Raw genomic sequence first — 18844 nt, 5'->3', positions numbered from 1 at the left:
AAAAGCCAGAACCAGAGGGCAAAATGGTAGAATGATGGGCAAATTCACTAGTATTGTTTCCCTTTTACTTGGTCAATTTTAATCATTAGAAGAAAACTACAGAGCCCTTCTCTGCAGTCACTGTTGGGAAGCAAAGACCTGAATGTGGTCAGAAGGTACATAAGATCCAGACTTGTTCTTCAAATGTCTATCTATTATAGATCACGTTATTTATTAGGGCTCATCTTTTCTAAGTTGAAAGTGCCATCTTTATCATATACAGTAGGAGTTTGTACTATCTGTGGCTTCGGGCATCCACTGGGGGTCTTGAAACATATGCCCTGCAGATAAGGAGGAACTACTGTTTTAAGATTTTTCTGTTTCTGGGCTCTCCATTCTGTTTCATCCATCTGTCTGTTTTACTAGCTTTAGAATGCATTTACGATCTGGGAGGGCCACTGCTTCCCCATTCTTCTTTTTCAAAGTTTTTCTGGCTATTCACAATGATAGGTTTGAATGTCCTGGGTCCTATGTTTCTGTCATGTTTCTGTTTAAATCACTGTGAACCTTTGGGCCCTTCCAGTAACAAATTGTTCAAAAAAGATTCACAGTCAGGGCCTAAGTTAAAGAATGAGCTGGTTTTGTTTCTGTTTTCTTTAGTTGATTCTATACAGAAATATAGCTACATTAAGTAAATCCTTCACACCTCCTACATCACACTTAAGTATTTAAAATGCAATATGTAATTAAAAGCATTGTACCTGAGCAATTGTCTCTGGGTCCAGTGGCTTGTGGTCATTGAAGCCTGTGTATTGCCCTGATGACGTGGACCTTCTAATGGGAGGGCTGTCAATCTTCTTGAGGGAGTCATGCCGGCTGATGTTGGTCAGGCTGCCGTGGCCAGGCCTGCGCCTCCGCTCAGGGCTGTCATTGTTGAGGCCACGGTTCTGCAGCAGGCCCCGGGGGTGACTGGCGAGGCTCGGGGACCCTAGGTCAACTGAGGAGTTGGAAAGGGCATGTGGAGGGTGGAGCGGGCAATGGCTATCACTGGTCCTGCCAGGACGCCTTACTGGAGGGGGTGGCTCTCCTCTTTTTCTTTGCCTAGACATTCACAGAAACAGGGAGAAAACAGAAGAGCTTATCACACTGGGCAGTACTGCAAGGCTGAGGGTGCAGTGGCTCCTTATGGCCCCGGGAGGAGCAGAGGCTTAGGGGCCTGATTCCCAGGCTCTACCTACCTGGCTAAATAGCCGTCAGGATGACGGTCTGTCGGGGAGTTCATGTCCTTGGATGAGGACTTGTCTTCCGTGACCGGCCCACTGCTGGCCTCACTGTCGGCTTTTTGGCTCAGAGTGTCTGAAAACGTATCATCCCTGAAACAGTAAGATGAGTGGAGACAAAATTTACTAGATTTACAAATTTTACAAAATTTGCTAGATGAGTGGAGACAAAAATTTACGTGATAGCATTTATGGATGAAACAGCATTACGTATGAAAGACCTTCTTTTGTTAAAATAACTTTTTTCATTGTGAAAGCAATATAATTTCATTCCAGGTAAAACAGCAATTTCAGTTATACAAAAAAGAGTGAAATAATCACCCATAATATAACATCCAGAGACAACTACTGTTAGAATTTTAAGAAATATCCTCCTCCATCTTCTATTCTACGCCTAGGATACATATCTGTGAGTGTGCACAGACATATGTATGGCATTTATATTACAGTCACGTGTTGCTTAACAGCGAGGATACATTCTGAGAAATGTGTTATCAAGCAATCTCATCATTGTGGGAACATCATAGGTGCACTTACACAAACCTAGATGGAAGAGCCTATTGCACACCTAGGCTACATGGTGGAGCCTACTGCTCCTAGGCTACAAACCTGCATAGCATGTTACTGTACTGAATGCTACAGGCAGTTATAACACAGTGGTGTAAACAAGTACTTGTGTATCTAAACATATCTAAACATAGAAAAGGTACAGGAAAAATAGGATATTAAATTCTATGGGACCACCGTCATATATGTGGTCCATTGATGCTCAAAATGTCATTGTGTGGTACATGACTGTACAGATATTTATGCAAATTTATTTTATATATGAATATATTTATATGTAGATATTTCAGATATATATGACTATGTGTCTGTATATACACGCATTTCTTGGCTTCTGAGATACACATTTTAACATTTCTGAAACCAGGCTGAATCATTCAGTCACTGTATACCTTTTGTGTCCTGTATTTGTTTTTTCCATAAAAAGCTACTTTTGGACTACACATTATTTTGCAACCCATTTCTTTCACTTGATATGTTATGACTATCTTCCCATGTCTTTAAATACTTCTGAAATTAGAGCTTTCTCCTCAGCAAAAAACAAAACAAAACAAAAAACAGCATAGCAATGATTCCCTCTGACTTTAGGTCAGTGTCCTTCCTCTGGGGAATCTGGAATTGAAACGGTAAACAGACATCAAGAGAAGAGCACTGCTGTTTTTGGAATTACCAATGTCACTTCAGCTCTTAATGCCATTCTCTGCATAGGTTATTTTTCTAAGAATCTGAAAGCTGCAGAAGATGTCTCCCCCGAGTTCTTGCTCCCAACCTCCTGGGCCCTGACTTACTGTTAGCAAAGAGCCACTGGCAAGGTGAGGAACTGTGCCTAGCTCTGAAGTTTTATCTCTGTAATCCCTTCTGCTCCTTTCTCACAAGACCAAGGTCAGTTTAAGAACAATGCTCCTTATTGGGAGCACTCAGGCAATCAAAGTTGAGACTACTCACATATCCTGCACCACTATATACTGGTGAGGCACCAGCCCGTCAATCCCGTTGTGCCTGCCTTCCCACCAGTCCTCAGATGCGCGGTGATACAGCAGCAGGGAGGCACCCTTCTTGAAGGATAGTTCTCTGGCGGACCGCCCAACATAGTCAAACTTGGCTATTGCTTCTATTGGCTCACATTCTACAACGAACACACCAGAAAACAGTGAGAAACAGGGTTGTTAGGAAGGCATGGTATCCTATCTGTGAGGGCTATATGAGGCTTGAAAATAATCAAGACCATTTTAATATCTAGACTGAACAGAGTCATCAACACATCATCAAGGCAGGAGAAAACAGAGGCTGTTAAAAAAGATACAGAAAAACATTATCTTGCTGTCATCGGTTTTTCAGGCAAAGAAAAACTGAACATTGGGCCTTCATTTCCACAGCTCTTACCAGAGATATAATGACAGTCAAATAAAAAATACTTTAAACTTTGCAATAAGATATATAAAATCTCTCCTTGAGTTGTAATATCCTCCACAATTGCTTCAATATGATTTTGACACTGATGGATGACACTGATGGAATTTCCTTATAACATGTTAATACCATTTATAACATGGAAAAAAAATCGCCATCTCAGAACATTAGGAAGTTTATGCTTTACCAGCTTATTTAAGAAAAAAAATCAAGGGCGGAGCAAGATGGCCGAATAGGAGCAGCTTCAGTCTCCAACTCCCAGCGCGAGCGACACAGAAGACCGGCGATTTCTGCATTTTCAACTGAGGTACTGGGGTCATCTCACTCGGGAGTGCCGGACAATCGGTGCTGGTCAGCTGCTGCAGCCCGACCAGCGAGAGCTGAAGCAGGGCGAGGCATCGCCTCACCTGGGAAGCGCGAGGGGGAAGGGAGTCCCTTTTCCTAGCCAGGGGAACTGAGACACACAACACCTGGAAAATCGGGTAACTCCCACCCCAATACTGCGCTGTAACACCGGCACACCGGAGATTGTATCCCACACCTGGCCGGGAGGGTCCCACGCCCACGGAGCCTCTCTCCTTGCTAACACAGCAGTCTGCGGCAATCTAACCGCAAGGCAGCAGCGAGGCTGGGGGAGGGGCGCCCGCCATCGCTGAGGCTTAAGTAGGTAACTAAAGCCGCTGGGAAGCTGGAACTGGGTGGAGCTCACAGCAGCTCAAGGAAACCTGCCTGTCTCTGTAGACTGCGCCTCTGGGGACAGGGCTCAGCTAAAGGAGTAGAAGCCTGTGAAACGCGAACGACTCTGTCTGACAGCTTTGAAGAGAGCAGGGGATCTCCCAACACGGAGGTTGAGATCTGAGAAGGGGCAGTCTGCCTGCTCAAGTGAGTCACTGACCCCTGAGTAGCCTAACTGGGAGACATCCCCCACTAGGGGCAGTCTGACACCCCACACCTCACAGGGTGGAGTACACCCCTGAGAGGAAGCTTCCAAAGCAAGAATCAGACAGGTGCACTCACTGTTCAGCAATATTCTATCTTCTGCAACCTCTGCTGCTGATACCCAGGCAAACAGGGTCTGGAGTGGACCTCAAGCAATCTCCAACAGACCTATAGCGGAGGGTCCTGACAGTCAGAAGGAAACCTATCAAACAGGAAGGACACCTAAATCAAAACCCCATCAGTACGTCACCATCATCAAAGACCAGTGACAGATAAAACCACAAAGATGGGGAAAAAGCAGGGCAGAAAAGCTGGAAATTCAAAAAATAAGAGCGCATCTCCTCCTGCAAAGGAGCACAGCCCATCGCCAGCAACGGATCAAAGCTGGTCAGAGAATGATTTTGATGAGATGAGAGAAGAAGGCTTCAGTCCATCAAACCTCTCAGAGCTAAAGGAGGAATTACGTACCCAGCGCAAAGAAACTAAAAATCTTGAAAAAAAAGTGGAAGAATTGACAGCTCGACTAATTAATGCAGAGAAGGTCATAAACGAAATGACAGAGATGAAAACCATGTCACGAGAAATACGTGACAAATGCACAAGCTTCAGTAACCGACTCGATCAACTGGAAGAAAGAGTATCAGCGATTGAGGATCAAATGAATGAAATGAAGCGAGAAGAGAAACCAAAAGAAAAAAGAAGAAAAAGAAATGAACAAAGCCTGCAAGAAGTATGGGATTATGTAAAAAGACCAAATCTACGTCTGATTGGGGTGCCTGAAAGTGAGGGGGAAAATGGAACCAAATTGGAAAACACTCTACAGGATATCATCCAGGAGAACTTCCCCAACCTAGCAGGCCAGGCCAACATTCAAATTCAGGAAATACAGAGAACGCCACAAAGATACTCCTCCAGAAGAGCAACTCCAAGACACATAATTGCCAGATTCACCAAAGTTGAAATGAAGGAAAAAATCTTAAGGGCAGCCAGAGAGAAAGGTCGGGTTACCCACAAAGGGAAGCCCATCAGACTGACAGCAGATCTCTCGGCAGAAACTCTACAAGCCAGAAGAGAGTGGGGGCCAATATTCAACGTTCTTAAAGAAAAGAATTTTAAACCCAGAATTTCATATCCAGCCAAACTAAGTTTCATAAGTGAAGGAGAAATAAAATTCTTTACAGATAAGCAAATGCTTAGAGATTTTGTCACCACCAGGCCTGCCTTACAAGAGACCCTGAAGGAAGCCCTAAACATGGAAAGGAACAACCGGTACCAGCCACTGCAAAAACATGCCAAAATGTAAAGACCATCGAGCCTAGGAAGAAACTGCATCAACTAATGAGCAAAATAACCAGTTAATATCATAATGGCAGGATCAAGATCACACATAACAATATTAACCTTAAATGTAAATGGACTAAATGCTCCAATTAAAAGACACAGACTGGCAAACTGGATAAAGAGTCAAGACCCATCAGTCTGCTGTCTTCAGGAGACCCATCTCACATGCAGAGACATACATAGGCTCAAAATAAAAGGATGGAGGAAGATCTACCAAGCAAATGGAGAACAAAAAAAAGCAGGGGTTGCAATCCTAGTCTCTGATAAAACAGACTTTAAACCATCAAAGATCAAAAGAGACAAAGAAGGCCATTACATAATGGTAAAGGGATCAATCCAACAGGAAGAGCTAACTATCCTAAATATATATGCACCTAATACAGGAGCACCCAGATTCATAAAGCAAGTCCTTAGAGACTTACAAAGAGACTTAGACTCCCATACAATAATAATGGGAGACTTCAACACTCCACTGTCAACATTAGACAGATCAACGAGACAGAAAGTTAACAAGGATATCCAGGAATTGAACTCATCTCTGCACCAAGCGGACCTAATAGACATCTATAGAACTCTCCACCCCAAGTCAACAGAATATACATTCTTCTCAGCACCACATCACACTTATTCCAAAATTGACCACATAATTGGAAGTAAAGCACTCCTCAGCAAATGTAAAAGAACAGAAATTATAACAAACTGTCTCTCTGACCACAGTGCAATCAAACTAGAACTCAGGACTAAGAAATTCAATCAAAACCGCTCAACTACATGGAAACTGAACAACCTGCTCCTGAATGACTACTGGGTACATAACGAAATGAAAGCAGAAATAAAGATGTTCTTTGAATCCAATGAGAACAAAGATACAACATACCAGAATCTCTGGGACACATTTAAAGCAGTATGTAGAGGGAAATTTATAGCACTAAGTGCCCACAAGAGAAAGCAGGAAAGATCTAAAATTGACACTCTAACATCACAATTAAAAGAACTAGAGAGGCAAGAGCAAACACATTCAAAAGCTAGCAGAAGGCAAGAAATAACTAAGATCAGAGCAGAACTGAAGGAGATAGAGACACAAAAAACCCTCCAAAAAATCAATGAATCCAGGAGTTGGTTTTTTGAAAAGATCAACAAAATTGACAGACCGCTAGCAAGATTAATAAAGAAGAAAAGAGAGAGGAATCAAATAGACGCAATAAAAAATGATAAAGGGGATATCACCACCGACCCCACAGAAATACAAACTACCATCAGAGAATACTATAAACACCTCTACGCAAATCAACTAGAAAATCTAGAAGAAATGGATAATTTCCTGGACGCGTACCCTCTTCCAAGACTAAACCAGGAAGAAGTTGAATCCCTGAATAGATCAATAGCAGCCTCTGAAATTGAGGCAACAATTAATAGCCTGCCCACCAAAAAAAGCCCAGGACCAGATGGATTCACAGCTGAATTCTACCAGAGGTACAAGGAGGAGCTGGTACCATTCCTTCTGAAACTATTCCAATCAATAGAAAAAGAGGGAATCCTCCCTAACTCATTTTATGAGGCCAACATCATCCTGATACCAAAGCCTGGCAGAGACACAACAAAAAAAGAGAATTTTAGACCAATCTCCCTGATGAACATCGATGCAAAAATCCTCAATAAAATACTGGCAAACCGGATTCAGCAGCACATCAAAAAGCTTATCCACCATGATCAAGTGGGCTTCATCCCTGGGATGCAAGGCTGGTTCAACATTCGCAAATCAATCAACGTAATCCAGCATATCAACAGAACCAAAGACAAGAACCACATGATTATCTCAATAGATGCAGAAAAGGCTTTTGACAAAATTCAACAGCCCTTCATGCTAAAAACGCTCAACAAATTCGGTATTGATGGAACGTACCTCAAAATAATAAGAGCTATTTATGACAAACCCACAGCTAATATCATACTGAATGGGCAAAAACTGGAAAAGTTCCCTTTGAAAACTGGCACAAGACAGGGATGCCCTCTCTCACCACTCCTATTCAACATAGTGTTGGAAGTTCTGGCTAGGGCAATCAGGCAAGAGAAAGAAATCAAGGGTATTCAGTTAGGAAAAGAGGAAGTCAAATTGTCCCTGTTTGCAGATGACATGATTGTGTATTTAGAAAACCCCATCGTCTCAGCCCAAAATCTTCTTAAGCTGATAAGCAACTTCAGCAAAGTCTCAGGATACAAAATTAATGTGCAAAAATCACAAGCATTCTTATACACCAGTAACAGACAAGCAGAGAGCCAAATCAGGAATGAACTTCCATTCACAATTGCTTCAAAGAGAATCAAATACCTAGGAATCCAACTTACAAGGGATGTAAAGGACCTCTTCAAGGAGAACTACAAACCACTGCTCAGTGAAATCAAAGAGGACACAAACAAATGGAAGAACATACCATGCTCATGGATAGGCAGAATCAATATTGTGAAAATGGCCATACTGCCCAAGGTAATTTATAGATTCAATGCCATCCCCATCAAGCTACCAATGAGTTTCTTCACCGAATTGGAAAAAACTGCTTTAAAGTTCATATGGAACCAAAAAAGAGCCCGTATTGCCAAGACAATCCTAAGTCAAAAGGACAAAGCCGGAGGCGTCACGCTACCTGACTTCAAACTATACTACAAGGCTACAGTAACCAAAACAGCATGGTACTGGTACCAAAACAGAGATATAGACCAATGGAACAGAACGGAGCCTTCAGAAATAATGCCACACATCTACAACCATCTGATATTTGACAAACCTGAGAAAAACAAGAAATGGGGAAAGGATTCCCTATTTAATAAATGGTGCTGGGAAAATTGGCTAGCCATAAGTAGAAAGCTGAAACTGGATCCTTTCCTTACTCCTTATACGAAGATTAATTCAAGATGGATTAGAGACTTAAATGTTAGACCTAATACCATAAAAACCCTAGAAGAAAATCTAGGTAGTACCATTCAGGACATAGGCATGGGCAAGGACTTCATGTCTAAAACACCAAAAGCAACGGCAGCAAAAGCCAAAATTGACAAATGGGATCTCATTAAACTAAAGAGCTTCTGCACAGCAAAAGAAACTACCATCAGAGTGAACAGGCAACCTACAGAATGGGAGAAAATTTTTGCAATCTACTCATCTGACAAAGGGCTCATTTCCAGAATCTACAAAGAACTCAAACAAATATACAAGAAAAAAACAAACAACCCCATCCAAAAGTGGGGAAAGGATATGAACAGACATTTCTCAAAAGAAGACATTCATACAGCCAACAGACACATGAAAAAATGCTCATCATCACTGGCCATCAGAGAAATGCAAATCAAAACCACAATGAGATACCATCTCACACCAGTTAGAATGGCAATCATTAAAAAATCAGGAAACAACAGGTGTTGGAGAGGATGTGGAGAAATAGGAACACTTTTACACTGTTGGTGGGATTGTAAACTAGTTCAACCATTATGGAAAACAGTATGGCGATTCCTCAAGGACCTAGAACTAGATGTACCATATGACCCAGCCATCCCACTACTGGGTATATACCCAAAGGATTATAAATTATGCTACTACAAAGACACATGCACACGTATGTTTATTGCGGCACTATTCACAATAGCAAAGACTTGGAATCAACCCAAATGTCCATCAGTGACAGACTGGATTAAGAAAATGTGGCACATATACACCATGGAATACTATGCAGCCATAAAAAAGGATGAGTTTGCGTCCTTTGTAGAGACATGGATGCAGCTGGAAACCATCATTCTTAGCAAATTATCACAAGAAGAGAAAACCAAACACCGCATGTTCTCACTCATAGGTGGGAACTGAACAATGAGCTCACTTGGACTCGGGAAGGGGAACATCACACACTGGGGCCTATCATGGGGAGGGGGGAGGGGGGAGGGATTGCATTGGGGAGTTATACCTGATATAAATGATGAATTGATGGGTGCTGACGAGTTGATGGGTGCAGCACACCAACATGGCACATGTATACATATGTAACCTGCACGTTATGCACATGTACCCTAGAACTTAAAGTATAATAAAAAATAAAAAAATAAAAAAAAATAAAAAAAAAAAAAGAAAAAAAATCAAGTAAAATCACAATAAATAGCATGTGAATACATTCAATTTCCCCATGTGTTCTCTGGCACTATCAGATCTTCATACTAACACTGACAGTAATCCCAATTTTTTTTTTCTCTAGTATCAGTAACAAATTTTGGATCTTAACCATGAAACAAATATACCTTAAACTGCCCTCTATCCAAATGAATAAAACAGATTCAAAATTTTTATTTTTCTTTAGATCAAAAGATATTCAAGGGAATGATGGTGAGCGAAAAAAAGCCAATCTCAAAAGATTGCATACCATACAATTCCATTCATATAGCATTCTTCAAATGACATAATTATAGAGATGGAGAATATAATAGTGGTTGCCAGAGGTTGGGGATGGGAAGGCGATGGAGGGCAGCGGCCGTGGCTATAAAGGGTAGCATGAGGGTTCCTTGTAATGGAGCCATTTGTTATCGTGACTATTGGTTGTGGTCACACAAAGCTATACATGTGATAAAACTGTACAGATTTAAGTAAACACACACACACAAAGGAGTGCATGTAAAACTGGTGAAGCATTTATATAGTGAATGGTTTGTATCATTGTCAATTTCCTGCTTGTGAAATGACATTACAGGTTTGTAAGATACCACTATTGACAGAACCTGGCAGAAGGTATACGAGATCTCTCTGTATTGTTTTTTTTTTTTTTTTTACAACAGCTTGTGACTCTACAATGATTTCAAAATAATAAGTTAGGAAAAAAAAGATATCAACTGCTAGGCTTAGAATTAGAATTCAGCTCTGATCTAATTCTGACCACAAATATTGAAGGCAAACAGGAGGACAAACTCAGTAACCAAAGAGGTGTTTCTTTGTGATTTATCTTATTGCAAGAAGCTCCTCAATTCGAGGCCTTATGATCTTTGCTCCCCTCTCCCACAAATACCTCATCCTTAGCCCTGTAATCAACAAAGGTGAGTAAATTTCTCTTCAATAATAAACAGGACGAAAAGGGGCCAAGGCAAGGGTCATATGCTTATAGGAATATGCCTATGCAATGAACAATACATCATTTGCTAAAAACTGAGCATGTTTTCATTTCCAAATACTCTAGAATATGTGTACACAGAAGAGATTAAAACCTGCCTATCTCAAAAATTCCCCAGGAAGTTGTCTTCTATTTCCCTTTGGTAGCAAACCTTCCCATTTAAGACTTTATTCTTCCAAAAGTTTACTCCAATAGCCGTTGTACTTGTAATAATTGAATGAGAAATTCTTGGACAGACAGCTGGGCTTCTTTCTCATTTGATAAATTCAAAATTCTCTGGGACATAGAAGGCAAAAGCATAAAAACCAACAAACATATTGAAAAGCTTAGGCTTCACCTTATTAGATAAAGGCCCTGGCCAAATTTCAGCGAAACATTTTAAATAAAGATAAAAATGCCCCTTCTTTTTGCTTTGGATAATGTTTTTTCTTTCTTTTAAATAGTGACAGGGTCTTGCTACATTGCCAAGGCTGGTCTTAAACTCCTGGGCAACATAGCAATCCTCCAGTCCTGGCCTCCCAAAGTGCTGGGATTATAGGTGCCCGGCCTCTAGTGGATAATGTTTGAGGTGAATAATATTTTGTATCGCAGAACCACAACACTGTAATCTGCAGAGCAGACTTCCCAACAAAGTAGCTGTAAGGATAATGTTTAAAACAACAGTTTAGATCTTTTAGTGGCTGGGCGCCGTGGCTCTTGCCCGTAATCCCAGCACTTTGGGAGGCCGAGGCAGGAGGATCACTGGGTTGCCCAGGAGTTCGAGACCAGTCTGGGCAACAGAGTGAGACCTAATTTCTATAAAAATAAATAAATAAATAAATAAATAAATAAATAAATAAATAAATCCTTTAGCAATTGAATAAAACTTTTAGATTATATGTTAACACTCTGATATCTCCCCAAATTATATTTTACTAAAACAATACAAATAGCAGCTTTATGAAACATCTATCTGTCTGCTTCATAGAGGAGGGACTATAACTTTACATTTAAAGGGAATGATCTCATTATTGTTCAAAACTTAAAGAATAAATCCTGGTTGACTTGAGATGACAGATACCCCAGTTATTCCTATGAAAAAGAAAGAAACATCCCATGGAAGAATGAAGACATGCTAGATTTTGGTTTTTTTGAGACAGGGTCTCACTTTGTCACCCATGCTGGATATAGCAGCACACTCATTGCTCACTGTAACCCCAAGCTCCTGGGCTCAAGCGATCCTCCCACCCTAACTTCCTAAGTAGCTAGGACTACAGACGTGGCATGCTAATTTATTTACAAGAACTTCAGGACATGTAATTTGCAAATTCCTGTGTGAACACACCCACATATTTATATTTGGCTTTACTGAAAAAAATTAAAAGGTACCAGCACATGATACAGTATACAGTCTACATATACTTATGTCACAGAGAAATAAAGACAGAACCATTAATGTTCTTTAATGACATTCAATCACACGCTGTCAATGCTGGCCATTCAACATAGTTAAGACTATTCAACATATATATACAAATTTTATTATAATTTCACAATCACGACCTCTATGATCATCTCCTCTTACTATTATTATTTTATTTTGTTTTATTTTATTTTATTTTATTTTGAGACAGAGTCTTGCTCTGTTGCCAGGCTGGAGTGCAGTGGTGTGATCTTGGCTCACCGTGACCTCCACCTCCCGGGTTCAAGCGATTCTCCTGCCTTAGCCTCCCAAGCAGCTGGGACTGCAGGCACATGCCACCATGCCCTGATAATTTTTGTATTTTTAGTGGAGATGGGGTTTCACCAAGTTGGCCAGGATGGTCTTGATCTCTTGACTTCGTGATCCATCTGCCTCGGCCTCCCAAAGTGCTGGGATTACAGGCGTGAGTCACCACGCCATTTTTTTGAAACAAGCATCAGGATTATCAGACTCTGCTTATTTATTCAAATGTGGTCAGGTTCTGACAGGATGACCAGATAAATCAGCAGAACATTTTATTGGCAATCCTAGTACATCAACTAGTAATTCTCAGCAATTTCATTATTTTTACCCTTTCTACTCCCGTGAGAGCCATTTCACAGTCAAGTGTCAATCAATAAGCTATTTACACACATCTTAGTCTGGTCATTGCAGAGCAAATCAATCTGAGGGCACAGTACACTATGCCTCTTTCATACAGAGTGCCTCGCAGTACTTCAAGGTCCTGCAGAGACTTCATAGAATGCTGCTACTGCTGCTATCAATAACAATAATAGTGAGAGTGCAACATGATCACTTAGTTTTCCTGCATGGGTAATATAATTTTGTGCAAAAGGGAACAGAATTCAGCACAGTTGATTCCCTGACTGCCCGGTGCTGTCAAGTCTTATATTTCCATTTCTTGTAATGTTATATAAAATGTGATCACACTTTCTCTTTGGGACCTTGCTGTTGCTGACATTTTTCCTGCTAGATCTGTTACCCACTGTCCTTGTGGTTTTGTTCTGTGACAGCCTGTCTTTCAGAAACAAAAGCTACTCTCTCTAGTGATCCATGACAGAGAAAAAAATACAGTATCTCGGCAATCAAAGGATAACTGATACTCTTATTAATTTAGTTACAGGACTTTGGAGGTTGGCTGCGGGTGAGAATATCTATCTGTCCTTTGTAAGCAATGTTTTTCTTTCCAGAAAAATCAGGTGAACATGGTGAAAATGTTATCTAAACACAGACCACTTGGTAAAGCTCTCTTATAGTCAAGAGGTAAAAGGCAGATGGCATGATGGTGAGATGCATGTTTGGGAAGAGAGACGGCTGGCTTTGTCCTGGCTTTTCTGGCCTCTGGGGAAAGCACGGAAACACCTAAGAGAAGGCAGCAGTGAAAAAGAAATACACCATGCAGAGAAACAAAGAAACCCAAAAGAAAGGATGGTGGCAGAAGTGGGACTCAGAGACTTTCAAAAGCAACATCACAGGCTGGGCACGGTGGCTCACGCCTGTAATCCCAGCATTTTGGGAGGCTGAGGCAGGAGGACTGCTTGAGGCCAGGAGTTTGAAACCACCCTGGGCAACACAGGAAGGCCTTGTCTCTAAAGGAAAAGAAAAAAAAAAAAAGAGCAACATCACAGAAATAGAAGCTCTCACTTTACAGGATGTCTTGTAAATTAAGTTCAGAAAATGTCAACTGATTTTACTTTTAAAGACACAAAGAAGGCGGGGCATGTGTGGCTCATGCCTCTAATCCCAGCACTTTGGATCCCAGGAGGATCGTTTGAGCCCAGGAGTTTGAGACCAGCCTGGGCAACATAGGGAAACCCTGTCTCTACAAAAAATACAAAATTAGCCAGGCATGGTGGTGCATGCCTATGGTCCCAGTTACTCAGGAGGCTGAGATGGGAGAATCACTTGGCCCCAGGAGGTTGAGGCTGCAGTGAGCCAAGATTGTGCCACTTGATACACAATACACAAGATTGTGTACTCCAGCGTGGGCAACAGAGTGCAACCCTGTCTCACAGAAAAAAAAAGACACAAAGAAACTTTCTTTTTTAGCAGATAGTGGACACTAGACAACTTAATTACTCTCCTGCTAGAATCAATGAAAAATGCTGGATTTAAAAGCAAACAACCAATGTTTGTAATTGCATTAGTAAGCTATCAAGACAGTAAAGAATACTAAAGACCAAAATGCAATGAAAGTGGGAACCCAGAGGGGTAAGCAGAACATTAGAACATGAGTCAGATTTTGCCCTGAGGGCACTGTTCTAGCCTGGTCACCTTAAGCTTTTTAATTTTTTTTCATAGGAGATTAAGTCCAGGGCTTGCTCAGTGTTAGGAATCTAAGCTCTTCCCCTCCTACCCATCCTCAGAAAATTACACCCTCAGTTTCAGAATGAACTTCACTCTAGTGCTGTAGAACTTTCTACAACACTTCTAGTTTTAGAACATCTAGTTCTAGAAATCTTATCCCCTTGTAGTTTTCAATACCTCTCCATAGATAGTAACCATCTCCCCCACCCTCCACTCCCATTAAGGAAATAATCTATCTTAAACCCTTGACACAAATCATCTGAGAATCCCATCCACATTCCAGTTCTCAGGTAGGTTTGCAGTTTAAATTTGCACTACCTGGGTAGTTTGAAAAACTTCAAGCCAAAAATTCAGTGTTGTCCAAAAACCCTCTCTGGAAGAATCTACCTTCCGCTGAGCCTAAAGTTCCAAGAAATCTGTACAAAATTTACAAACACAGTGGAAAATAAGACTCAATGAGTGAGAGCCAACAAAAACAAATTTGGGAAGACATATGAAAATTATCAGACACATATTCTGATAGGAAGCGCTGATGAATAAACAGTAAGAGACTATAAAAAATGATCAAGCAGCAGATATAAAAGCACACCAAATACAACTTGCAGAAAGAAATAATATTTAAAGACTGGGCGCAGTGGCTCACGCCTGTAATCCTAGCACTTTGGGAGGCTGAGGTAGGTGGATCACCTGAGGTCAGGTGTTTGAGACCAGCCTGGCCAACATGGCGAAACCCCGTCTCTTTTAAAATACAAAAATTAGCTGGGCATGGTGGCACATGCCTGTAATCTCAGCTACTTGGGAGGCTGAGGCAGGAGAATCACTTGAACCTGGGAGGCGGAGTTTGCAGTGAGCCGAGATTGTGCCACCGCACTCCAGCCTGGGCAAGAAAAGCAAAACTTCGCCTCAGAAAAAAAAAAAAAAAAAAAAAAAAAAAAGAAAGAATATTTAAAAATAAAAATTCAATGGATATGCTTAAAGCAGATTAGTTACAGCTGAAGAGATAAAGAATTTGTGCATATAGCTAAAGAAGTACTAAGAGAAAACGGACAGCTTTAATGTTTATATTAAAAAGTAAAAAGTGTTGAAAGTGAATGCTAAGCCTTAAACTTAAGTTAGAAAATGAAAAAAATCTGTACAGAGAAAGAATAAAAAGTTTATTTGGGAGACATTAAATAACTGGAAATATGTTCCTGGACTGGAATATTGAATATTGTAAAGATATCATTTCTCTCCATATTAATATATGTAGAATTAATACAAAGGCAATCAAAACTCCAGTTGGGCTTTAGAGGGTTTGTTTGTTTGTCTGAAGAACTTGAAAAACTGAGTCTAAAATTTAAGTGGAATTGCAAAGAGCCAAGAATTATTACAAAGCAGAGGTGTTGCTTTATGAACTATTAAGATTTATTAAAAGGTATCAAAATTAGGACAGTGATGTAGGGACAGACACACAGACCAGTAGAAAGGAATAGAGCCAAGGAGGAAATTCACACAAAGAAGACACTTCATTTATGACAAAGAAGTAGAGCTGCGGAGAAAGGACAATTAATTCTGAGATAATTGCAACAATTATGTATCCATATAAAGAAAAAGGGAATGGATCCCTACCTCATCCCATGCCCCCAAATAAATTGCTGGTGGAATAAAGACGTACATGTGAAAGCAAAACCTTAAAGGATTTAAAAGAATATGGGGCCGGATGCAGTGGCTCATGCTTGTAATACCATCACTTTTGGAGGCTTAGGTGCGTGGATCACTTGAGGTCAGGAATTTGAGACCAGCCTGACCAACATGGTGAAATGCCGTCTCTACTAAAAATACAAAAATTAGCCATGCCTGTAGTCCCAGCTACTCGTGAGGCTGAGGCAGGAGAATCACTTGAACACAGGATGTGGAGGTTGCAGTGAGCTGAGATCATGCCACTGCACTCCAGCCTGGACAACAGACAGACTCCATCTCTAAATAAATAAATAAATAAGGCACCAAAGAAGACATACAAACAGCCAACACGTATATTTTAAAATGCTGAAAATCACTAATCATCAGGAGAATGTAAATCAAAACCACAAATGAGGTTATCCCACCGTGTTAGGAAACAAATAAAACAAACAAAAGATAACAAGTGTTGGCTGGATACAATGGCTCATGCCTATAATCTCAGCACTTTGGGAGGCCAAGGCAGGTAAATGGCTTGAGCTCAGGAGGTCAAGACCAGCCTAGGGAACGTGGCAAAACCCCATCTCTACAAAAAATTAGCTGGGCGTGGTAGAATGTGCCTCTAGTCCCAGCCACTTGGGAGGCTGAGGTGGGAGGATCACTGGAGCTGGGAAGTCCAGGCTGCAGTGAGCCAAGATCACGCCACTGCACTCCGGCCTGGGTGACAGAGTGAGACCCTGTCTCAAAAACAAAAAACATAAAACAAAAAGAAAAGATAGGCATTGCCAAGGATGTGGAGAAATTGAAACCTTTGTACACTGCTGATGGGAATACAAAATGGCACGGTTGCTTTAGAAAACAGTACAGAGATTCCTCAGAAACTGAAAAATAGAACTACCATGTGACCCAACAATCCTACTTCCAGGTATTTATCCAAAAAAACTGAAATCAGGATCTTGAAGAGATATTAGCAATCCTATGTTTCATTTCAGCACTATTCACAATAGCCAAGAGGTAGAAATGGCCTAAAGGTCCATGGGCAGATGAATGGATCAAGAAAATATAGGTAAATACAATGGCATTCTATTCAGACTCTAAAAAGAAGGAAATCCTGACATATGTGACAGCATGGATGAACCTGGAGGACATTTTGCTACGTGAAATAAGCCAGACACAGAAAGACAAATACTAGGTAAGTTCACTTATATGAGGTATCTAAAAGAATCCAATTCATAGAATCAAAGGGTGGAATGGTAGTTGCCAGAGGCTGGGGGAAGGGGAAAAGGGGAAGTTACTAATAAGTGGGAATAAAGTTTCAGTCAAGCAAGGTGAACAAGCTGTAGAGATCTGCCATATAACACTGTACCTACGGTCAACACTAAGGTACTGCACATTTAAGTGTTCTTACCAAAATAAAGTAAGAGAATATGGGAGAATTATTTATTACCTCAAGACACAGAAGGATTTCTTAAAGGAGATGCAAAGTAAAATAACCATGAAGGAAAAGATTGATAAATTTAACTACTTTAAAATTAAGATCTTCTGTTTAGCAAACAACATAATAAGCATTTGAAAAGCAAAGCTACAGAGCAGCGGAAGATATCTGCAAAGCATATACCCAATAAAGGACCTGATGTGGACCCACAAAGAACTCTCACATGTCAAACAGAAAAACAACTAAATACAAAACCAAGTGAAACCAAACAAAAAGAGCCCAGAAAACTCAACAGAAAAATGGGCAAAAGGCTTGATAGGAATTTGACAAAAGATAAATAAACACATTATTAACCATGTCTTTTATCTTCTGACATCTGGGGCCTTGCTGACCTTGGAGGGACGATCCCTCTAGGGTTAGCCAATTCCTGGAGATAGTAAACAACTCACCCACAAGCAAACTTTTCAAACACCAACGTGCCCATTGGAGCCAACACCCCACCACCGTGATGATCAGGCTCTCCCACTCCAGGCCACTGGCTGCTCTATCCTCAGCACCCCAGGGCCAGGTACCAGACAACCTGGAACATCCCCTAATGCCCCAGAGCCTGCTGAAATTATTCCAACTAGCCAACCCTAAAGCTGCTTACCCTGCTTCACCCATTCCTTCCTGTGGAAAGCACACCAAGGTCTTCACTCTCCCTCTGCCTCCTGGTGCTTCCCCAGGTAGCCTCCCATGGCATGGCATGCCCCCTTCTCTAGGGAACTATAAGTAGCAACTGTCTTTATAAAAACAGTTTGACAGTATAGAGTAAAGCTGAAGACATGTTTACTCCTAGGCATACATTCTAGAGAAACTCCTGTACATTTTTGGTAGGAGACACGTTCAAAATGTTCATAACAGTGCATAGTAGCACTGTTCTTAATAGCAACAAGTAGAAAATATCTCACATTTCCATCAAGAACGGAACAGATACATACAATGAAATATTATACAGTGGGAAAATAAACTAAAAGAAACTGCACAGATGAACATCAAGAACATAATACTGAATAGAAAAATCTCATGAAAAATATATACAGTATGATCCCACCTATAGAAGATTTAAGAAAATAGAAAAGGAAACAAGAAACTATTTAAAAACACAAACATAGTGGTTACTCCTGAGGGGGTAAGTAAAGCAGTCGGATCAGGGAAGTGCAAAGGAAATAATATGTCTTTGTTCTTAAGCTTGGTGGTGGTTCCATTGGTTTTCACTGTACTGTTATTTTTTATACCTTACACATATTTTATGAATTTTTTTATCTACTAGTTTTTGTTTGTTTTTGAG

The 18844-nt window shown here is 40.7% G+C and overlaps 1 protein-coding gene across 1 annotated transcript in view; it reads right to left on the bottom strand.

Annotated features, from left to right (window-relative positions):
* The window catches only part of SRGAP1 (SLIT-ROBO Rho GTPase activating protein 1), a 330478-nt gene that overhangs the window by 17020 nt on the left and 294614 nt on the right, over positions 1-18844 (bottom strand). The window contains exons 19-21 of the mRNA XM_023225129.2: positions 2772-2952; positions 1218-1352; positions 741-1080 (exon numbers count right to left, since the gene is read on the bottom strand). Of these exons, the coding sequence (XP_023080897.1) occupies positions 741-1080; positions 1218-1352; positions 2772-2952 (656 nt within the window). The remainder of the gene's footprint in view (positions 1-740; positions 1081-1217; positions 1353-2771; positions 2953-18844) is intronic.

Source organism: Piliocolobus tephrosceles, chromosome 10, assembly GCF_002776525.5.
Source record: "Piliocolobus tephrosceles isolate RC106 chromosome 10, ASM277652v3, whole genome shotgun sequence".
NCBI lineage: Eukaryota > Metazoa > Chordata > Mammalia > Primates > Cercopithecidae > Piliocolobus > Piliocolobus tephrosceles.
The sequence above is the reverse complement of the archived record's forward strand: the minus strand, read 5'-3'. Positions and strand labels throughout refer to the sequence as shown.